This window comes from Lissotriton vulgaris, unplaced genomic scaffold, assembly GCF_964263255.1.
Source record: "Lissotriton vulgaris unplaced genomic scaffold, aLisVul1.2 SCAFFOLD_990, whole genome shotgun sequence".
NCBI lineage: Eukaryota > Metazoa > Chordata > Amphibia > Caudata > Salamandridae > Lissotriton > Lissotriton vulgaris.
In genome coordinates this window covers 626,807-650,177 of record NW_028255328.1, presented here as the reverse complement: position 1 = coordinate 650,177, position 23,371 = coordinate 626,807, and the positions used below count along the sequence as shown (strand labels likewise).

General features: G+C 45.4%; 1 protein-coding gene across 1 annotated transcript in view; it reads right to left on the bottom strand.

Annotated features, from left to right (window-relative positions):
* LOC147659167 (uncharacterized) overlaps window positions 1-23,371 on the bottom strand; it is a 372,891-nt gene that overhangs the window by 143,674 nt on the left and 205,846 nt on the right. The window contains exons 6-8 of the mRNA XM_086951924.1: window positions 17,221-17,283; window positions 2,545-2,745; window positions 1,584-1,705 (exon numbers count right to left, since the gene is read on the bottom strand). Of these exons, the coding sequence (XP_086808050.1) occupies window positions 1,584-1,705; window positions 2,545-2,745; window positions 17,221-17,283 (386 nt within the window). The remainder of the gene's footprint in view (window positions 1-1,583; window positions 1,706-2,544; window positions 2,746-17,220; window positions 17,284-23,371) is intronic.

Genomic DNA, 23,371 nt, shown 5'->3' with positions numbered 1-23,371 from the left:
GGGTCGTCCCTCAGCCCGACCTTATTTAATATTTATATGAGGCCTCTGGCTGAGGTGGTGTTACCTTGGGGGGTGCAACTAGTGACGTATGCTGATGATACGCAGCTTATCATCACCCTCTATGGCCAGATGTCAACTTATGACAAACTTTCCTCCTGCCTTAGCAAGGTTCGTGAGTGGATGGATGCCTCTTTCCTGAAACTTAATGGAACAAAGACGGAGATCATGATGCTTGGGCATGATGCTCCCTCCGCGGTGGACGGATGGTGGCCTACTATTTTGGGTCATCCTCCTTCCCCCAAAGAGAAAATCAAAAGTCTAGGGGTTTGGTTAGACCCAGCACTTAACTTTTTGGTGCAAGCGCAGAAGGTAGCAGCGACCTGCTATGCCCTGATGAGATCTCTTAGAAAAATCATTGGACTGCTTCCGTTCGAAGCAAGGCGGATATTAGTCAAGGCCCTGATCTTAACGCGCCTGGACAATTCAAACGAAGTATATTTAGGGGCACCACTAGGGACACTCAGGGTCCTACAGACTGTACAGAATTGTGCAGCCCGGATGCTTTTAAAGATATCACGTAGAACTTCTGCCAAACCAGCTCTTCGGCAACTTCATTGGTTGCCGATACAACAAAGGGTCGAATTTAAGGCTATGACTATTGTCCATAAAGCCTTAACTAAGACAGGACCTGGTCTAATTCAACCGTTGTTTTGCCCTTACCAAACCAATAGGACCCTTAGATCTAGCAGTAAGAACTTTCTGGCAGTCCCACGAATAAGGAGAAGCCGCATGGGTGGCAGACGTTTTTCTGTTCAGTCAGCCAAACTTTGGAACAACCTGCCGGACCCTATTCGGATGGAGGAGAACCATCCTAGGTTTAGGAAAATGTTAAAAACCTTCCTATTTCCGTAATCTCTCTGGGGATGAATGGGACCACTGCAGCGCTGGGATGCCTCCGGGTAACCACGCGCTATATAAATGAGTAATCGTTCATTCATTCATCTGTTTGGGCATCTCTACAAGGTTTAAACTTTGTTGGTATATGGGGTGACATTCTCCCTTGCACACTGGTTGAAATAAGCTGATCTAAATACTAAAGAGACTCTCCGGATCCGCGTTTAAAGGAAAGAAAGAAAGGAACTAACATTAGGTTGCATGGGTGGCATTTGTATGTGGTTCCACTCATCACTTCCGGAGCAGAACATTGTCGTCATGGAGATACAAGACACCACGTACCAGAGCAGAGGAGAACTGCTTTTAAAGTTTCCAGATTCAGTCTGACAGCTAGGGAATATTCACTAGGTGAGGAATCTGTGGTTAGAAGCATCCATCAGAACAGATCAAATCACAGCAAGAATAAAAGGGATCATGAAATTGCATTGCAAAATAAACTTGTTGGGCCATCTAATTTAAATGAGGATAGAAGGGGACAATGGATATCAACAAGGCTTAGGTAGGTCAAAAAGAATGGGCAAGTTAACAGCTTAGCTCCAATATATGGGTGTTCAGCCAAGCACTAGAAGATTATTAAAAGTGGCAGTACCAAGAAATTTAGTAGGAGTCATTTAGTTGGGGTCTTTTACCTCTATCTCCTGTGGAGGTTCTTCTTTCCGATCCTCTTCGTCAGTCTCCATGGACTTTGGCTCGTCAACAACTGGTTCAGATTTCACAACCGGTTCAGGTTTAAGCTTTTCTTCTACTTTTTCTACAAAAAACGTTTTTCAATAATAGCCATCCATGAAATTATTCTTTGCACATTATGCATTACAAATGTGATATGTTCTGGTTGGACATCATGTTAAACTCAACAGTGAAACTGCAGATCATAATTTTAGCTATATTTCTTAGCTTTCCAGTAGTCCTCTTACTTTGCTTATAACAGCCCAATACATGCCCTGGGTAAAAAAATGATACAAGTTTCAGGACACTTATTTTAGCCAGTTATACCATTTTAACAAAGTGACAGCGACCCATGACATTTAATGAGCGCACACACTTTTGGTCATTCTGTATGCTATAGTGAGATCTATTTTTCGGCCGCCATAATAAGAACATGGGTAGGAAAAAATTGCATTAAAGGTCAAATGTTTGAAACCTATCTAGAGGTGGTTTTACTCTGTACCCCATTTCTACTTACAATACAATAAAGGAGAAAAAAACCTCTTTCCTACAACATAACATGCTTTTGGATGAAAAACGTGTATAAATAAGCTATAAGAATAAACAATGTATATATTTAAAGGCTTGCTAAGTGACTACTATGTCAACTCCTAAATATGGACTTTGGTGGACAATCAATCCATGCTGCCTGATTTTGCTTTCATAAAATATTTTTCGCTAAAACGCAACCAGGGGAAAACAACAAAGTTGTTTCTGGATAAAAAAAGCAGTAAACCCTAAGATGTCTAAAAGTAATGAAACAATAGAAGCACTGTAATAAAACACACCCTAAAAGGAACTATCAGAGTAATGTTAAAATATTCAAATCAAAAATCCCAAGATTTATTAAATAAACTTGTAGTTTGCTATTATAAAGTCCTTTACCTTTTTGTTTGAGTTCTTGGGGTTTTTCCCAGGTTGATTCCAGCGTCCTATTGTTATAATAATAGGTCTTTCCTTCTGCCGTTTTATATTCAGTCCATTCAGAAACTATGGTCGCTCCAGCTAGTGTAGCTGGAGATGCTGCAATAGCAACTTGGGGGTGGATCATGGGAACCATAGGAGGAGCAATTCCTTGGAGCATACCTACAATGGTAAGAACAAACATGCAAGCTTATCAGTTTTTAAAAAGAAGCGAAGCGACTCTTCCATTCAGTGAAAGCTTCGAACAACTAGTAATTCTCTAAAATAGATACTCCTACAATGCAAATGGCAGAGCTGGCCCTTTTGATTAGTGAGGCACCTTTTGAAACATTGTGCAGGAACATGAAACTAAATAGGCCTCTTAACTGAATGTATTCATGCAGCCTGAAAGAAACTGAATGCTTCAGACCAGATCACTTTAGAAAAAATGTATATGCTATTCTGAAGGGCTAAACCTCAAAGGAAAAAATATGAGAATGGCATAAGTAAATAATTCCATCATTATTATAAAGCTTTAGCAAAATATATGAGCTTGCTTACTGCTTAAGAAAACAAGTTACTTACCTCTAACTTTGGTTCCCAGTATTGGTAACTTTCATAGATTCCCATGATTTGTATCATTCCCCCATCGTCGAAATGGGAGCCTGGGTAAATAAAAAATGCCATAGCAGTAAGTACAAAAGAGAAAACTAGGCCTAGGCCTCTTCTCATTTTGTAGATTGTCCACCTCTTTTTGTAAAAGAGACCAAACATTCTGCAACAACCAATAAGAATAGCCTCACCCCTTAAAACCCTCCTGAGAGAGCCTCAAATTTTTCGTAGCCGTTGTGTAACAGCAACTATCTCAGTAAAAGAGGCTGAGCTTTCCCAGGGGAGGAGGGAGGGCGCATGGGAATCTATGAAAGTTAACAATACTGGAAAACCAAAGTTACAGGTAAGTAACTGGTTTTCTTACCAGAGTATTGGAACTTTCATAGATTCCCATGCTTTGTATCAGAGTAGCTAGCAGTAAGTCATGAGAGCACATTTTGTTATATGAATATCCTTACATGTCAACATAGATATCCTCATAGGAAACAAATTATAAACACAGTACCACAGAGAAGAATATATATAAAATAGATACAAAATGTGCAATACAGGAAGGAGGGATTGTAGGGAAAGCTCACCTCATTGAAAAAGATTTCTCAGGACTGCTTGACCCACCGCTGCATCTTCCTTCATGGAAGAATCTAAACAGTAGTGCTTCATGAAGGTGTGGATGCTGCTCCACGTAGCTGCTCTACAGATGTCCTTGATAGGTACTCCTGAGAATAGAGCCACTGATGAAGCAACAGATCTCGTTGAATGAGCACAAACTCGTCTTCAAGCGGTTTGCCCGCTTCCTGATGACAATACTGAATCGTATTAGAGCTCCAACGTGAAATACTGTGCTTTGAAAGCGGAAATCCCTTCCGCGGGGCACTATAAGAGACAAAAAGTTGAGAAGACTTTCTGAATGGTTTTGTTCGTTCCAGATAAAATTTCAGACACCTCTGAACATCTAAAGAATGCAAAGATCTTTCCGCTGGTGTAGTAAGTCGTGGGGAAAAAAGACTTCAAAATCACAGGCTCATTTAAATGGAATTCCTGGCTGATGTTACACAAATTTTAGATCTGCTCTGTGAATGGGCTCAAACGGAGCTCTCATCAGATGAGCCAAAACTGGATTAAGCTGCCAGACTGGTGGAGGAAGCCGGACTGGAGGAAACACCCTGAACAAGCCCTTCAGGAATTGTTTGATAATCCTAGCAGACCAAAGTGAAGGACCTGAGCCAAACCGGATTTTGCCAGAGAAAGAATATATGGTAAAAGCTGATGCGGAGCTTAAGTGTATGGATGAATATTCTGCCTCCGACACCAGAGACAGAATCTCTTCCATTTTGCCCGATAAGTCTTATTTGTACTTGGTGCGCGGGCCTGAGACAGAATATCTCTACACTCTTCTGACAGGTTCAAATCTTGGAATTCTCTGTACTCAGGAGCCACGCAGTCCATTGGAGCGAGCTCGGATCTGGATGGAGCATTTGACCCTGAGACATTGTCAACAGGGACGGAATAGGCTGTAGGTAAATCGGTTGGTCTTGAGAAAGTAGGAGGAGTTCCGTGTACCAGAACTGATGGGGCCACGCTGGTGCAATCAAAATCATTTTGCAAGGTTCCGCTTTGAGTTTCCTGATCAGCCTCGGGATCAATGGAATTGGAGGAAAGGCGTAGACAAATGCGCCGTACCAAGGTATCAAAAGCGCATTCCCCAAGGACCCCCGCTGGTGATCCCTGCTTGCGTAGAACCGGCATTTGGTGCTTTCTGGGGTTGCAAACAGGTCTATGGTTGGGGTCACCCAAACTGAAAAGATCTCCTTGAGAATGGTCTGGTCAAATTCCCACTTGTGACTGATCGATCTTTGGCGACTAATGTTGTGGAGAATCGCCCAGTTCCAAATTTCCTGAGCTTCTTTTGAAAGAGCCCGGGATCTTGTCCCGCCCTGTTTGTTTATATAGTGCATGGCCGTTGTGTTGTCCGTGCGAGCCAGCACTGTCCGATTGTGAATCCTTGGAAGAAAGGCCTGCAAGGCTAAGCGAATAGCTCTGAGTTCCAATAGATTGATGTGAATTTTGCGTTGATCTGGATACCAATGACCGCTCACCTTCAACTCATGAAGTACTGCTCCCCAGCCTTCTAGTGAAGCGTCCGTGGTTAAAACCATGGGTGATGGGGGGGAAAGCGTGAAGGTTAAGTCTTTTGAGATGTTGTCTTTTACCAACCACCAGCTGCTTGCTTTTCTCATTGCTGATGTCACCGTGATTTTGTCGTCGAACGAGCCTTCCGCCTGGTGCCATTGCTTGTCCAGTTGCTCTTGTAACGGACGCATTTGAAGCCTGCAGTGCGGAATCAATGGTATGCAGGATGATATCGATCCAAGCAGGGACTTTTGGAGACGGACCGACAGAGACTTCCTCTTTTGCAAGAGACGAGCTGACAGAATAAGTTTGTTCTGACGTTCCTCCGATGGAAAGTCCTTGCAGCGATTTGTGTCCAGAATAGAGCCCAGAAATTTTGCCGACCTGGATGGAAGAAGGATCGATTTCTCCTTGTTGAGTTGCAGGCCCAGTTGGTTGAAAAGTTGAATGCAGCTTGAGACCGCTCTGGTAGCTGCCTGGAAAGATGGAGCTTTTATCAGCCAATCGTCTAGGTAGGGAAAGACCTCTAGAGAGTGTCTTCTGAGAAACACCGCCACCGGAGCCAGTACCTTCGTAAATATTCTTGGTGCGGACCTGAGACCAAAACGGAAGCACTCTGAACTGAAAGTGGCTCTTGCCTACTGTGAAGCGTAGGTATTGCCTGTGAGCTGGGTGGATCGGCACATGGAAGTATGCATCTTCTAAATCCAGCGTTGCCATGTAGTCCCCTGGATTCAGTAGACGTAGAATATCCTGAAGGGTGACCATCCTGAATGATAGTTTTATGAGATAGGTGTTGAGCTCCCTTAATCTAATATTGGACGCCACTTTTCTTTTGTCTTGCGAACCAGGAAGAACCTGGAATAAAAACTCTTCCCCCTCTGGGAGTGAGGTACAGGTTCTATTGCCCCCTTGATGAAAGTTGGTGGGCTTCGAGACGTAGAAATCCTAGATGTTTCGACTTGTTGGCGCCTGGAGCTCTGGTTGGAGGAAGTTGTTGAAACTCCAAAGTGTGGCCACCCTGAATGATATTCAGAACCCACTGGTCTGATGTAATGACCTTCCAGCTGCGTAGACAATGAGAAATCGTGCCCCCACTGATGTTATCGGAGGGGTAGGAACAGTAGAAAGAGCCATGAAGCCGCTATTGTCGTTTAGAATGGTCTCTCCCTTGACGCCCTCTTGGTTGCTGACGAGAGAAAGACACCGATTGACCTTGGCGCTGTGAGTATTGCGGCTTGGAAAATTGAGAGGACTGAGAGTACGAAGAGTAGCATTGTTGATTGCCACCTCTGTACGAGGAAAAACCTCTCCCTCTCGCACCTCTGAAAGCAACTTTGCGGTAGTTCAATGACCCCAAGGACCTTGCCGTGAATGATGCCTTGAAGGACATCATCTACATGCTTTCCAAAAAGCATCTCTCGGTCGTAAGGTAAATCCAAGATCTTATTTTGGACTTCCTGGCGAAACCAGGTTGCCCGTAGCCAGCCCTGGCGCCTCAAAACTGCTGAACCCGCCAATGCACGGAAAGCTGTTGTTGCTATGTCCATAGCACAATCTATCACCTCTGAAGAGGAACGCTCCCCTTCCATCATTGTGTTCCTGGCTTCATCCTTCGCTGCATCCGGAAGTTGGTCCACAAACGGGGATAAATCACACCACATCTGGCGATCATATCTGCCCAAGATAGCAAGAGCATTAGCAGCTCGAACCAGGAGGCTGTCCATAGAAGAAATCCTTTTTCCCACATTGTCCAGACGCCTCCCTTCCTTGTCTGGCGGTGTTGTAAGTGGTGTCGAAGGATTCTTGGACTTGCTTTGCACCGCTTGGGAAATGACTGAGTCTGGCTTCAGTTGACCAGTCAGACAAGCAGGACTGCCGTCCTGTGCTTTATATTTCTTCTCCAGCCAGGGAAGAACAGGGATAACTGTCGCAGGATTCTGCATCACTTTAGTGCCTTCCAATACATGTTGAATTATTGGAATTGAGCGAACTGACTTTCTGTAAGGTTCATTGAAGTCGTAAAGGAAACAGTCTGATTGCAACGTCCTAACTGGAAGGTCAAATCTCTTGGAAGCCCTCTCCATAAGATTATGTAAACCTCCAATGTCAGCTGGAGGGGAGGTTGCAGTATCAGGCACTGGTGAATCAGGATCCCCCTTGACATCGTCCCAACCTCTATCCAGGTCATGAGAAGGATCAACCTGAAGGTCTCCATCAGATGAGACATCATCGTCCTGAACTGTCACAATCTCCTGACAGCTCTCTCTGGGTTCCGGTCCCGAAACCAGAGTAAGCAGAGGCGTCACTACCACTGCAGGAGTAGTAGGAATGGATGGAAAAGGAGGACGCTCCTGCTGTTCCGCAGTTTGCGACAGAGACCCATTTTTGTAGTCTTGTAACATCAATTGCAAGTCTGTTATAAGAGATGACGGCATTGCTACTATATCCTGCCGTGTTCTTTGTGGAGGCCTTTCTTGGTTAACAAACTGTCACGGCTCGCGGCGTTGCCGCGGCCGGCCATTTCCGCAATCACACACGGGAGGCCGGGATACTCACTTCCGGCGGAAGTCGAGTACCCGGTCTAGTCACCAGGCAGCAAGGCTCAGAAGCACTTCCGGGGGAAAACGCATAAACCTCGCGTTTCCCGCCGGCTGAGTGCTTCGGATTCCAGTACCTTGCTGGAACACTGTTTGCCGAGACCTGCATGCCCTTCCAAGCTCTCTTCTGCTGACTCACGGAGAGCCGCGCTGAAGGGATACTTTGTTTCAGCTGCCTTCCCGGAGAGCCGCGCTGAAAAGATACTTTGTTTCAAACTGCCTTCCCGGAGAGCCGCGCTGAAAAGATACTTTGTTTCTGCTGCCTTCTCGGAGAGCCGAGCTGAAGGGATACTTTGATTCTTACCCTTCTAGGAGGCAAGCCGCGCTGAAGCGCTACCTTGTCTCAGAAAGCGCCACGCAGGAGCGCTTGTGCAATTATTCACCTGGGGGTTCCAGGAAAAGCTCATTTTTTGTTTTCATGACCCTTGGTGCGCAGGAGCGCCCTAAGGGTGTACATTGAACCTAGGATTGTGTTTTGGGTGTACACTTTAGTTTTCCCACTGCGCAGGAGCGCCATTGGGAATAACCCTGCCTACAGACCCTGTCACCTTACCAGGGATACCACATACCTGGGTGGTTGTTTCCGGTTTTCAGCTACCCGCGCAGGAGCGCTTTCATTTTGTTTTAGCTTGGGTGAACGCGCAGGGGCGCTTTATTTAGTGTGCACTTGGCGATATCGCGCAGGAGCGCCTTCCTCGCTATTCACATCCGGAGCTACACTCATCGGGGAACATTCGTTTCAAGAGCCTTGGTGAGTCCTCAAGGGTAACTGGTCCTGTGTGTGTGTATGTGGGGTGGTTCCTTTTTGGGTCTGCTTCACTTTCTGATCTTTCTTGTTCTGGTTTCCAGTGACACCGGGACGCCCCACCAGCTCCACGCCATCCTTAACCCTACACCCTGGCTCCCATCCCTGCGTCCATCTCATCCCTGCTGGGTATAATCGTCCACGAGGGTCAGGTGGGTACAGGGACGGGTGCTCTTGTCGCCTCTGCGGAATCGCGCCACAAGCAAAGGTAAGACTTGTGGGGCAAACCTGACAGAATCCGAAGCCCACGAAAACTATTCCGCCCAGACGACATGAGCGATCAGGAAGTCACTCTGCAAGACATCGCGGTCATGCTGGCTGCCATGCAAACAGAGAACCTCGCCCTCCGCCAGGACATAACGGCCCTACAGGGTCAAATGGCAGCCGGGGTCACTAATCCTTGGGGTTCTACTCCCAGCCCCAGAGCCAGACCAGACGGCCTGTTGAGACAACCAACGTTCACCTTTGGGGGTCCTTCCACCACCACCACGAACCAAGACACAGCCATCCAGGTCGTCACTCCCCACCCGGTGCAGTTGGCACCACCCGAACGTTTCTACGGAGATAGTACTAAGTACGGAATATTCATCCATCAATGCCAACTACATTTCATGGCCAGAATTGCGGCCTTTCCCGACGATGCTTCCAAGGTCGCCTACATACTTTCTTACATGGGCGGGGATGCGGCTCAGTGGTCCATCTCCTTGGTAGAGAACGACGATCCCATGCTTAACCACCTGCCTACGTTTAAGGAAACTATGCGGCGTATGTTCGCTCGCCATACCTTCGTGCAGGCTGCAGACAACGAGTTGCTCGGCCTCAAGCAAGGCAACCAGGACTTGCTCCATTACATCACCATGTTCAACCGGCTGGTCATCGAGGCCCACTGGCCAGAGGACAAGAAAGTATCTGTGTTCTATCGAGGGTTACGGGATGACCTAAAGGACCTCATCTCGCAGTATCCCGATCCGCCCGAAGCTATAGGCCCTTTCATTGACATGGTGGTGAAAATGAACTTCCGCCTACAGGAAAGAAAGACCGACAGGGGAAAAGGGAACGACAACCGTCTCTTGCCCATCGGAGACAAGGGCGTCGAGAAAGCCAAAGAAGCACCTGCTCCCCAGGGAGAAGCGTCCGAACCCATGCAGATCGGAGGCGTCAGAGGACCCCTGACCAGTCAAGAACGGGAAAAAAGGAGGAAGCAGAACCAGTGCCTGTATTGTGGCAAAAGCGGCCACTTCGTACGGGAATGCCCTGCTAAGCCCTCAAGACCACGAGGCAGAAGGCCGTTCGTGTTGCCCATCAGCAAGGGAGACAAGACGGGAAACGAGGAAACCCAGTAGACACAGGGGTCCGTCTTCTGGGTTCTTCATCAAGCACATCTGCGATCCCAGTGGTATACGACGGTAGTCATCACGTCGGCATGGACGTGTCCTTACGGAATCTGGCGGGCAGAACCTGGGTGGTGACCGCCATGTTGGATTCCGGGGCGACAGGCTGCTTCATCGATACAGCGTTTTCCCGCGCATTGGGTATCGACACTGTGACGAAGGCCCAACCTGAACCCGTCAAGGCCGTTGACGGAACGGACCTTACTTCCGGCCCCATCCGACACCGAACAGAAACCTTGACCATGGTTTTCTCAAACAACCACACCGAGTCCGTATGTTTCGACGTCATTGATGCCCCTCAGTTCAAGGTGATCCTGGGTTTGCCTTGGTTGGTGAAGCACAATCCCCGCATCGATTGGGTGACCAGAACCGTCCATCTTGAATCAGAGTACTGTAATAGCACCTGTTACGCAGAAATCGACCTGACAGGTCCTCGGGTCATACAGGCACACTCGTTACCTGTAGTAGGGATGGGAATGGTTTCCCAAGGAACCATACCGAAAGAATACCAGGACCTAGCGGGGGTATTCGATAAGAAGGGAGCCAACACTTTGCCACCCCATCGATCCTTTGACTGCCGCATAGACCTGATTCCCGGCTCCACGTTGCCATGCAGCAGGATCTACTCGCTCACAGAAAAAGAGAACATCCACCTCCGCTCCTATCTGGACGAATACCTGGACAATGGCTTCATACGTCACTCCAGATCTCCGGTTTCCTCTCCTCTTTTCTTCGTGTCGAAGAAGGAAGGGGATTTGAGGACCTGCATCGACTTTCGTGCGATGAATACCATCACGATTAAAAACCGGTACCCGCTACCGTTGATAACCAACCTCCTGGACCAGGTCAAAAACGCCACCATTTACACCAAACTGGATCTTCGGGGGGCTTACCATCTTGTCAGGGTCCGGAAGGGTGACGAATGGAAGACCGCCTTCCGGACGAAGTTCGGCCTCTTCGAATACCAGGTCATGCCGTTCGGACTCTGCAACGCCCCCGCCGCTTTCCAGTTTTTTATAGATGAGGTGTTGAGGGACTACATCGACGTCTTTTGTATCGTCTACATCGACGACATCCTGATTTATTCACAAACCAACGAAGAGCACGTCCATCATGTACGTTCAGTCCTACAGCAACTGGAGAAACACCGGCTGTACGTGAAGTTAGAAAAAAGCCTGTTTCACGTCACATCGGTTGAGTTCCTGGGGCACATCATCACACCGGCAGGCATTCAAATGGACAACAAAAAAGTGGAAGCCATCCTGTCTTGGCCTACACCTGAGTCGGTGAAGGGCGTCCAACGGTTCCTCGGCTTTTCCAACTATTATCGTCGTTTTATCACTGGCTTCTCTGAGATGGTGGCTCCCATCACGCGCTTGCTGCGCAAGGGAGTACGTTTTGATTGGGACCAAAAAGCTGACAACGCATTCCAGGAACTAAAGAGACGGTTTACCATGGCCCCGGTTCTGGTGCACCCTGATACCGAGCAGCCTTTCATCGTAGAGGCTGATGCTTCCAAGGACGCCATAGGCGGTGTGCTCTCACAACGGAACTGCGAGACGGGCCGACTGCATCCCGTGGCCTTTTACTCTAAGAAACTCCAACCCGCCGAGCGCAACTACACCGTGTCTGACCGAGAACTGCTAGCCATCAAGACCGCATTCGAGGAATGGCGACACTTCCTGAAGGACTCGAAACATAAAGTGACCATCTATACAGACCACAGAAACCTGCAGTTTCTACGATCAGCACGTGCCCTCACAGCCCGACAGCTCCGATGGACCTTATTCTTCAACGAGTACGACTTTATGATTACATTCCGGCCCGGGAAAGACAACGCCAAAGCAGATGCACTGTCGCGGCTGGCTGAAACGGAAGAAAACGCCGAAGACCATGAGCCTGGCCTGATCTTACCAGAGAAACATTTCCAGGGCATCATCGCTCCTGTTCGTTCCAGCGGCCAGGCAGAACTAGACACGACACGGTCCGATCCCGTGGTCTCGGAAGGGGACGAAGAAGGAGGGCCCAGTAACCAAACACATCTAACCGGGGTAGCCGATCAAACGAAGGCCCTATACTCGTGTCACAATCATGTTCTCTCCGGCCATCCAGGTTACCACAAAACGCTCGATCTTGTGCGGAGGCAGTATTGGTGGCCAACGATGGTGACGGATACAAAGGCACATGTGACGAACTGCGCCGTTTGCCTGCTTGGCAAGAACAGATCCGAACCATCGGTTGGTCGTTTACAGCCCATTCCTGTGCCTCCTTCTCCCTGGCATACCGTCTCCATGGACTTTGTGGTTGAGCTCCCGCTCACCAAAACAGGACACACCACGGTTCTCACAATCGTGGACCACCTCACCAAGATGGCACATTTCGTCCCCTTGACGAAACTTCCCACGGCGGCCGACCTGGCCTTGATATTCGTACAAGAGGTGGTTCGTCTCCATGGCATTCCGTCCGTGGTCATAACGGATAGGGGATCGCAGTTCGTGTCCCGTTTTTGGAAGGAGACATGCAGGATACTCGAGATGGACGTACGTCTCTCCTCAGCATACCACCCCCAGACCGACGGACAGGCCGAAAGGACAAACCACACCATGGAACAGTACCTCCGTTGTCTGCTGCTGTCAGTCGAGAAGGAATGGTCCGAAGTGCTATGGATGGCCGAGTATGCGTACAACAACAGCAAGCATTCGGCCATCGGCATGTCCCCTTTCTTCTGCCTCCATGGACGCCATCCCCGCACGTCGGCATGGGAGGAGCCTCAGGACTGCCCCTTGCCCTCCGTACGTTCTTACCATGCGACACTGCGCGACCTGTGGCAAAAGGCACGGTTCGAGTTGGCAAAAGCAAAAGACACCTACAAGGAGCGTGCAGATGCTCATCGACAACGAGAACCCGTGTATCGCGAAGGCGATAGCGTGTGGCTTTCTATTCGGCACCTGAATGTGCATGGGCCCAAAAAACTGTTGCCGCGTTATGTGGGTCCCTTTCTTGTGGAGAAGGTAATCAACCCTGTGGCCATGAAGCTGTCCCTGCCTCCGCACATGAAAATCCATCCGGTCTTCCACGTCTCCCTGTTGCGGGCGGTTCAGTCTGGCAGTTCTCTTCCGTCTCCCCCTTCTCCGGTGGTGGTGGAGGGCCATGATGAATATGAAGTCAGGGCTATCTTGGGGTCCCGTCGTACCAAGGGCAAGCTGTTCTACCTAGTGGACTGGAAGGGGTACGGTCCAGATGAACGATCCTGGGAGCCCTTGTCCCATGTACGCCATGCTCCTGTTCTGGTCCGTGCTTTCCATCTCCGTCATCCCCTGTGTCCTCGCCCTGTCTCTCTTTTCTGACTTCGGGGGTGGCTTTGGAGGGGTTCTGTTCTGGGGGTGGGTACTGTCACGGCTCGCGGCGTTGCCGCGGCCGGCCATTTCCGCAATCACACACGGGAGGCCGGGATACTCACTTCCGCCGGAAGTCGAGTACCCGGTCTAGTCACCAGGCAGCAAGGCTCAGAAGCACTTCCGGGGGAAAACGCATAAACCTCGCGTTTCCCGCCGGCTGAGTGCTTCGGATTCCAGTACCTTGCTGGAACACTGTTTGCCGAGACCTGCATGCCCTTCCAAGCTCTCTTCTGCTGACTCACGGAGAGCCGCGCTGAAGGGATACTTTGTTTCAGCTGCCTTCCCGGAGAGCCGCGCTGAAAAGATACTTTGTTTCAAACTGCCTTCCCGGAGAGCCGCGCTGAAAAGATACTTTGTTTCTGCTGCCTTCTCGGAGAGCCGAGCTGAAGGGATACTTTGATTCTTACCCTTCTAGGAGGCAAGCCGCGCTGAAGCGCTACCTTGTCTCAGAAAGCGCCACGCAGGAGCGCTTGTGCAATTATTCACCTGGGGGTTCCAGGAAAAGCTCATTTTTTGTTTTCATGACCCTTGGTGCGCAGGAGCGCCCTAAGGGTGTACATTGAACCTAGGATTGTGTTTTGGGTGTACACTTTAGTTTTCCCACTGCGCAGGAGCGCCATTGGGAATAACCCTGCCTACAGACCCTGTCACCTTACCAGGGATACCACATACCTGGGTGGTTGTTTCCGGTTTTCAGCTACCCGCGCAGGAGCGCTTTCATTTTGTTTTAGCTTGGGTGAACGCGCAGGGGCGCTTTATTTAGTGTGCACTTGGCGATATCGCGCAGGAGCGCCTTCCTCGCTATTCACATCCGGAGCTACACTCATCGGGGAACATTCGTTTCAAGAGCCTTGGTGAGTCCTCAAGGGTAACTGGTCCTGTGTGTGTGTATGTGGGGTGGTTCCTTTTTGGGTCTGCTTCACTTTCTGATCTTTCTTGTTCTGGTTTCCAGTGACACCGGGACGCCCCACCAGCTCCACGCCATCCTTAACCCTACACCCTGGCTCCCATCCCTGCGTCCATCTCATCCCTGCTGGGTATAATCGTCCACGAGGGTCAGGTGGGTACAGGGACGGGTGCTCTTGTCGCCTCTGCGGAATCGCGCCACAAGCAAAGGTAAGACTTGTGGGGCAAACCTGACACAAACTGACACTCCTCAGTATAGCACTTATCAGAGTTCGAATCTTGAGGTTTCACCTGTAGTTGGGATGGGCTATAAGCGTCCCCATAAGGACCATCCTCTTCATCAGACTCCTCATCCAGAAGCAAAGTGGGAGGCAAAGGAGTTACACGCAGAGATGTCGTCATTTCTGGGGTATTTTGCTGCCTTCTTATAGATATGCGGACCTTTTGAATCGTCGACGGACTCGTCGTCGACAGTAACGTCGGTGGAATCGTCGACGGGACCGTCGATGGAGAGAGGAATTTCTTCGACGGAGGGTTAGTAGTCGACGGTGGATTGATAGTCTACAGTCGTCGACGAGCTCGCAGTCATAATCATCATGGCCGCCATCGTCATAGTCGACGTTGTCCTAGTCTTCGCGACTCTATCTTCGTCGTCATTACCGTCTACATCGAAGATGTAAACACCATCATCGACGAGCAGGAAACAGGTACTTTAAACATCGACGAAGATATCAATGCCGCAGTCGACGAAGCTGCCGTGGACGGGCCCGTCGACGAAGCTGTACCTGAACTTAAGTCCTTTCTGGAAGCAGTCGACGTACCAGCTGTTTACGTCGTCGACGGCCGTAGTTTTTGTCAGATCTTCCGTCCTGAGGGATAGCAGAAGGTTTCTTACCTCCCTTATCCTTTTCAGATGATGGAGAAGTTACAGATAAACTTTTCTTCACCTTCTTAGCTGTCTGTGTCTCATCAGTCTGTGCCAGCCTCTCCTTTACACTTCGGTAAGGAGATTTTATGAGACTAGCCCTTTCAGACCTATCAGAGGTCTTTTGTAAGGCTTTCTTAGGGGGCTCAATAGATGCTGAAGGGATGACCTACCCCTTTTCTTGGATCTTCTGGAGGACGCAGCTGAGGAAGAATCCTCACTGTCAGATGACAAAACCTCCTTACGTGACTTCATTTTTTGGAGCCAAGTCAGCAAGCGGCCTTCCCTGTCTCTCAAGGTATTTCTAGAGAATGTCCTGCAGATCTTACAATCTGTGGCCTTGTGGTCCAGGTACAAGCAGTAGATACAGTCCTCATGCTTGTCCTCCACAAACAGCCTCTTCCAAGAACAAGTAGCACAAGCTCTAAATAAAGCCTTTCTTCTCCTTGTCAGACATATTAAAGTTGGAAGAAATGGAAAAGAATCCAATCTGAAGAGAAATCTGAGCAGAGCTCAATGGAGACTCCCTAGCACAACGTGTGGTAGAAAAATCTGAGGCTCTCAGGAGGGTTTTAAGGGGTGAGGCTATTCTGATTGGTTGTTGCTGAATTTTTGGTCTCTTTTACAAAAAGAGGTGGACAAGCTACAAAATGAGATGAGGCCTAGGCCTGGTTTTCTCTTTTGTACTTACTGCTATAGTATTTTTTTATTTACCGAGGCTCCCATTCCGATGACGGGGGATTGATACAAAGCATGGGAATTTATGAAAGTTCCAATACTGGGGCAAAATAAAGGTTCTCTTTCGATTACCAGCTGCACAATTTTAACTGGTATGTGACTGATACAGCACAATCATATCTACAAGAAGCAGGACAGCTTTCTAGTTTTTTCATTGTAGAATGAACATCTTGAACATGAGGTGCTGTACATTGAAAGTGTGTATCAGACTGTTGTGAGTAGGAGGCTGTACCTGTTTGCGTAGGTCTGCTTTCTTGTGTCTGCATATATCTACACACCTTCAAAAATGCCGGAATCTGAATACTTTTGCCCATGTATGTTTCTCCACTGCTTTCCATATTGGTAGATACATATCTGTGCATCCGTGACGCTGTGTGTGTATTTGCATTTGACCAAGTCAATGTTGGTTGAAACATTATTCAAGAAGCAGGAGGTGATGCATGATTGATACCATAGTTGATACATTTTTTTTCAACTGCATTTGTATACTGCAGTAGACCTTTAACAGACATAATTATAAACATTTACAAGCGGAGTGATCTGCCCTGAATTAAACATTTTTAGGCCTGCAGCAAACGCAGAGATTAAAACACAGCACTATAGTTTCGCGGTTCAGCAACTTAGTTACCAGATCACCTCCACCCTCGATTTGGATTAAATGTATAAAACAAAAGCCATCTATTAGCCCCAAAGAATATATGTATTACCCAACTTCTATACATGAATAAATGACTGAATTATAAAGCAATTACGTTCTCACAAATACGATAACCATTAAAATAATGTGCCATACACAGCTGGACAAAGATCATTTCAGTTGGGGTCACCTCAAGATCAATGCTCCTTCACCTAGTACAGATTAAGTATAAAACTTCCACCTGATTCTCACGCAGCAACTAACTTTCAACATGCAAGTTTCTAGACCTGAAACAGTAATAAAAATTACCTCCAAATTACTAAATGGCATGTACACAGTATAGAACAAGACATCACTGTTTCAAAGAAACTGTACAGAATACTGGCAAAACCAACCAACACTGTATAAAAATGTATAACTTAGTCTGAAATGCATAGTCTACTCTCGTTGACAAATAAGCACATTCATATGCATGCAAACTTCCAGAAAAAAACAATTTTTGATTTTAGAAGTTACCGGTCTTGGTGGTAGCAACAGTCTTTACGTACGGGCAGCTGACAATTTGCATCATTGCTACACCTGAAAAATGAATAGGTAAACATGTTGGAAAGCTCTCATTTCATGTGCACTACCACAAAATGTGAGGTACAATAACAGCAATGAATATTAAAAATGTTTTTCAATGTTATTAACACAAATTAAGCACTTTAAATACGACGTTGATACCCTGTGATGCTCAATAAAAGATACAGGACCATTCAGTTTTACCCTGTAAGTTTGCAATATTTATAAGCATACAACTGCCACGTCATGAATACACAGTATGTGCATTTTACAATATATTGAAACATTTATAGGGCAAAAACGTTAATAAAATGTGTATTGCACAGAAACTTGGATGATGCAGACAAATGTTAACGTTCAATGCTTTGGACAACAGCCAAAAAAATCACTACTGAGGCAATATTTAAATATGAAAGGCTGGTCAATTGTGATGAATCACCAATCCCACAAAAATTGAAAAGGTTTTTGAGATCTCAGTTGATCATTTAACATCCTAAACAAGAAACAATTTAACAAACAGGATGCTATGCTCACTACTACTATTGAAATTCACAGCACAATCAAAATATGCATTCCATTTTGATCACAAAATTAGAGTTAACTAGGAGAAATTTCTAGGTCTGCTCAGGAGAAAGCAGAAGTTGCCAACCAATTGAAATCTAAAAGAAGTCGTGTAAGATTTGGTGTCGGAAGCCTGGCACCTTCGGATATTCAAAGGAGAGGAATTTGAAGCTAGAATCACCCATTAGAAATATAATTTCCCTCCATATTTTAATGTACCTACAACAAGATAGAAAGGACAATCTTGATGATGTAAAGTTGATAAATTGGGAGCCGATTTTTACCAATAACAACTTTCTCAAGATACACACTTTTGCTAGCTCTGCTATTCCAGGATACTATGGATAAGAAAGAACAAGTATGACCTTTCAAGAAAGTGGACCTTAATATTCATATTGGCATCATAAATGTGCTCAGTCAAAGGAATGTACTGAAGAGCAGTGTAATTGCCAAGAGGAGTGCCTCTGTCAACATGAAGGCAGTTACATTTCAATAGTCGTGTTGTATGTTGTAGATGCTTAGCAGAGTATGCCCCCGATTTCCCTCCCTGGAACACCGTTAAAAGTGTGCCTGCTTGCTTCACAGATGATTAGAACATGGCTACATAGAGAATCCCATCATCCCCTATATTGACTTAAGGCATGTAATTTCATACTGACTTAGAGTATGGATATTTATGGAACATGAGCTTTAGAGAAAACAAAAAAGTTTACACATACCAAATTAGTACAAGCACTCATGGACCAAACTACGGACATGAAAAACGGACCCATCCCCTTCATATTCAACAGTTCAGGCGAAGAGAAGCAGAGTTCACTGGAGTAAAAATAACCTTCCTGGTACCACTTATGAAACCAGTCTTGCAACTGTGGCTTTTATTTAAAGGCCGCAGATTTGGCACAATATGGTAGAGGCTGTGGCTTTAGTAGATTACAGTAGAAAACCCTTACAAGTGAACAGGCCCAGGAAGAAAGAGTAAGTTGGTTAAGGCAAAGTATAATTTCACCATCACTTCAGTCATGAGGCACAGGTAACAAGTGTCTGAGAAAAAGAGTACTGTCTGAGAAAAAGAGTACCAACAATAGAAGCTAGAGTAGAGTTTGGAACAATTTCACGTCAATTCAAACAATTATGCCTTCAGAGGCCAAAGCAAAGAAGAGAAACATGGTACTTTGTGAAGACGCATTTAAACTCTACACTACTCCAAATAAAACCCCCTGAATCAATTTAAACCATTTATCACTTTCTGAAATTACAGGTGAATTGGAAAGCAAGACGCAAACCACTTTTTTCCCCAAATTTTAAGGGAAGTACTTCCTGAAAACAGAGTAGGCATATCACTGTAAACAAATTACATTGAATGAAATATACTCAATGTACAAAATATGGATTTTTCATTGCTTGATATTCTGTCTACTATGAAGCAAAGAGGAATCTTCTGTGGAGCTCTCATTGTGTCTTTACGGATGACTAACAAAAAAAACATAAAACTTGATATGCCAAAGAACCTCTTCAAATAAAGCGAACCATGCACAAGATGACTAAGCAAGCATAATGGTTGCTCAGTTGACGGCCGCACACCTATGTTGTAGTGAGCCTTCCCTATAGGAATATTTCAAGTTTTCACTACTATGTAACTGATATAAAACTTGTTCTGGTCTCTGAAAATGATGATTTGAATTACAAACCGTAACTAGGAAGGACAGTCAAAATCATGTGACCTGTGGTGCCATCACGTTTCTGTTGCACAATTTTAAAAAATGAACATTCAATGTGCATGTATGGTAGTTCTGATGGTTTAAGCCCATGCAGCGGCTATTTGGTTCAAGTTTCATTTTTTTACAGCAGGAAAATGCAGAATAAGGATTTCTGTTTGACTTGCTTTCACTGTTACCATTTAATTTAATCTACTTCAGGCCATTGCCACCCTGGAAGCGGCGATTCACTTAGAACTCCAACAGAACAATCTGAGAGGCTTGAACAGGGTCAAAAGGAAGAGAGGGCAAACAAATTAAACATAAAAGTAAGTTCTAAACAGTTGGATCTCAGACTTGGGGAAGGGAAGCATGCTGGTTTAGTGTTTAAACTATTTGTAAGGTGGTTAAAAAGGTCAAAGACGAATGTCAATTTTTATCAGGTATGCGTTTAGTTCCATTTAGAAGAATAGCAAATTGGTGTGGAGTCTTCAATGACGAGTATATGGGTACAAGACTGTGCTCTGCACAGGAAGGACTGGTTTAATGTCTTGGACGTTTCTGGAATTTACAGTATTAGGGGTGATTTACTTCTGGTGTCTCAGACATGCAGTTAGGTGTAGTTCATCCTTCAAATTGTTGGGGAGACCAAGATGTTTGTCTTCGTGCACGATATATGTTATTCTGAAATTAATTCAATCTGCAAAGGGTAATGGTTTGATTTGTAGTGCCTAGGACAAGAAGTTGTATAACGTATTGACTTGAGAAATGCTAAAGCTGATTCGAGCAGGCCAGATACCATTACCACCATATAGATGGGACAGTACCACTTGTAGAACCAATATTATGAATTCAGCAGAAGGAATGCAAGATTTTTGGTTATTGAGAATAAGGAGTTGTAAGGAGGTGGTTTGAGTAATTTTGGAGATATCACATTTAGATTTTTGTAAATGTAACCAAGTGATCTGGATTGTGTAATTGATGTGGGAGAAAGATGAAAATAAGTTAGTGTTCCAATTCATTGAACAGAAGGGAAAGAATCTTTGGAGTGAAGGGCAACAAATTCAGTCTTCATACGGTTTCATTTAATGAAGAAAGAGGCCATCGCGTTTATAACATTTTACAGGAAGATTTGGCATAGTAAGCCTGCAGCTTTTTAGCATAGTGATACAACACCAACATTATTTTCTGTATTTTGTTTAGCTTTGAACCAACAAAATTAGTGTAATTAGAGTTTCCATTCAAGCTGAAAGAGTGCATGCTTTTTATTGATGGTGATGACGTAAAGTATTTAGTATGCAAAAGTAGAACTCAGGATGAAACAAAAAAGCTATTTATTCCGAATAGAAAATACATGTAGTTTAGTAGTACAATAGACTAAAGACTTGTGTTTGATCTAACACTACAAACAGCAGCAGCTGCTGGGTTTATTCAGTTGTACAGATTCAGGTTCTGAAGCAACGAAGAGCACAACACTGGACTATGAGATAAGCAGTTAACTGATCATCCAGTTGATCACTGTCGAGGGAGCTGTATTTGGATTTGGTTTGTTCCAAGCTTCATCAACACGTAGTCACAAGAGAAGGAAAGCCTATAGATTCAAGATGTGTGTGTCAATTTTTAATAACCTGAGAACAAACCTAGGAAGAATAAGTCAGAACGTCTGTCACAAAACAAATAGTTGGCGCATGGCAGACAAGCTAAGCCTAATAGTTTGGCAAGCAATGGCAAAGGTATAAGCAAATTCATGCAAAACTGATCTGAGCTATTACCGAGGAATGTATACAGCACATTTTGACCTTCTAAAGCATGGCAGTCCACCCAAGGGTAACCAAAATCCATGTATGAAAAAAATACAGGTAGCAAGAAAAAAACTACTTAAATGAGTGCCAACTGTAGCAGATGAAAATTTGCTACTGTGGGTTAACTTCATAACAATGTTTTTATAAATACTTCAGCTCACCAATGCACTGGTCTTTTTTTTAATTAACTTTTTAATGGGGGTGGATTAATGATATGAAGTTAACACAATTGTGCACATTGACAATGGCCCAGTTCGCTTTTCAAATGGGACAACCTCATAGCACTGTCTTTCACTCCGCCACAACCTGCTTTCCTTTTTTTTTTAAACAAACTTTATTGCATTTTACTTGTTATACATTCTTTCCACTGACTGCGGTACCATTATATGCAAAACCTTTTCAGGATCAATGCCACAATGTATTTCATAGACTGCCACAAACTGCTTTCCTATGGTCCCACAGCTGGCCAGTCAGGCATTAAAAGTGGTTGGAGTAGTTGGATGGTCAGGGTTGATCTATTATAGGGACACATTAGGTAGGATGGTGTTAATGGGTGTTCTACACTGACCAATGATAGAAAAAAATAGGGCTGACCATGGGAGGGGCTGTAATGGGAAATTGAAGTTTAGGTGAGACGACAGTCCCCTACAAAGAGGGGGCATCATTGTAGAAAGGGAAAAAATGGCTGGCTTCGTTGAGGAAAGAATGGTGAACAATGATGCAGGTGGAATTTTATAGATATCGCTTTCCTGATGCCAAGTGACTCCCACAGCTGAAAGGAGAGATGGCCAAAGGGTGAATACCACACCACAATCTAAGAACTGCACACATAATACTTCTGTGAATCATAAATCGCTCTGTACTGCAAGGCAACACCAAATCCAAACAGTTTAAAAGGTTACCCTGGGAGCACCCACAAGGTTGTCCAACCCGGTCTGTAGTGAGAGCTACATCTGATCAGTAAAAATCATTGTGAGCTACTGAATGACAAGTCACTCGTGCAGTGTCACCAGACACCCACATGCCCAGCTTCAATTACTTTAAGCCTTATGTCCATAGAACCAGATACTATGGTTTGAACAAAATACCTTCACTCAGGGCACTTTAAAAAGACTGCCATGTGAGTCAGTGAGAGCATGGTTTTTGGTGATATAAGTGTATGGGTGATTGAGAAGCAGTGTTGTATGTACTTTTGGCACAGTATGTACTTTTGGCACAGGAAATACTTTTTGCCTTATGTGACACCGTAAACATACTACAATTTTTTTCGACAGGAGTAATGTTAAGTGCAGAAAAATGTCCTGCAAAAATGTTCGGAATATAGAAAAAAAATTATGCCCATTACATTTCTACCACTTAAAAAAAATTGCTTTATTTGTCAGTTATAAATATAACAGGGTCACTGAAGGGAGAAAGAGGCCTGCTGTTTGTAGATGTGACACTTTGAAATGGGAGAAAATTAAAATGAGTTAATTTATGTCATAATTTTTTATTGGAGTTCAAAGATAGGCAATTTCATAGGTCTTCGTTTTCTTCCATTTAACACATTAGAAACCTCCTATTGTTCTCACACTCCAATATTGAGTTGACAAGTACTTTTATTTAAGATTTAAATACCTCAGTGCTTCAGTTCTTCACCTCTGTCCTGGGTCATAAATCGGACTTAAGCATTGCTCATTATCAGGCCTAGCTATCTGTAGCCTGACAATAATAATGTAAACAACACAGCCTTCTCCTAACTTTAAAAGGAAAATGTGATCCTGTGCTTATTTAAAAATGAACTAAAGGCTGTGAGATACTTTGAAGGTGTCAGCGGGGTACTGGTTGCTCGCGATCGACTGGTTGGAGACACCGAACAATAGATAAAAAAGAATGCATTAAAACCGGAGTAAAAAATATATATATATTTATCGGTAGGCTGGAGGAGGTCAAATAGTAAAAGCAAGAAGACTACATTATATATCACATCGTCCAACTTTGAAGCTGTGGAACCAGGTTAGAGTCGGGCTGGAGGCTCAAACATCCTGCGATTCTGGGCAATTCACT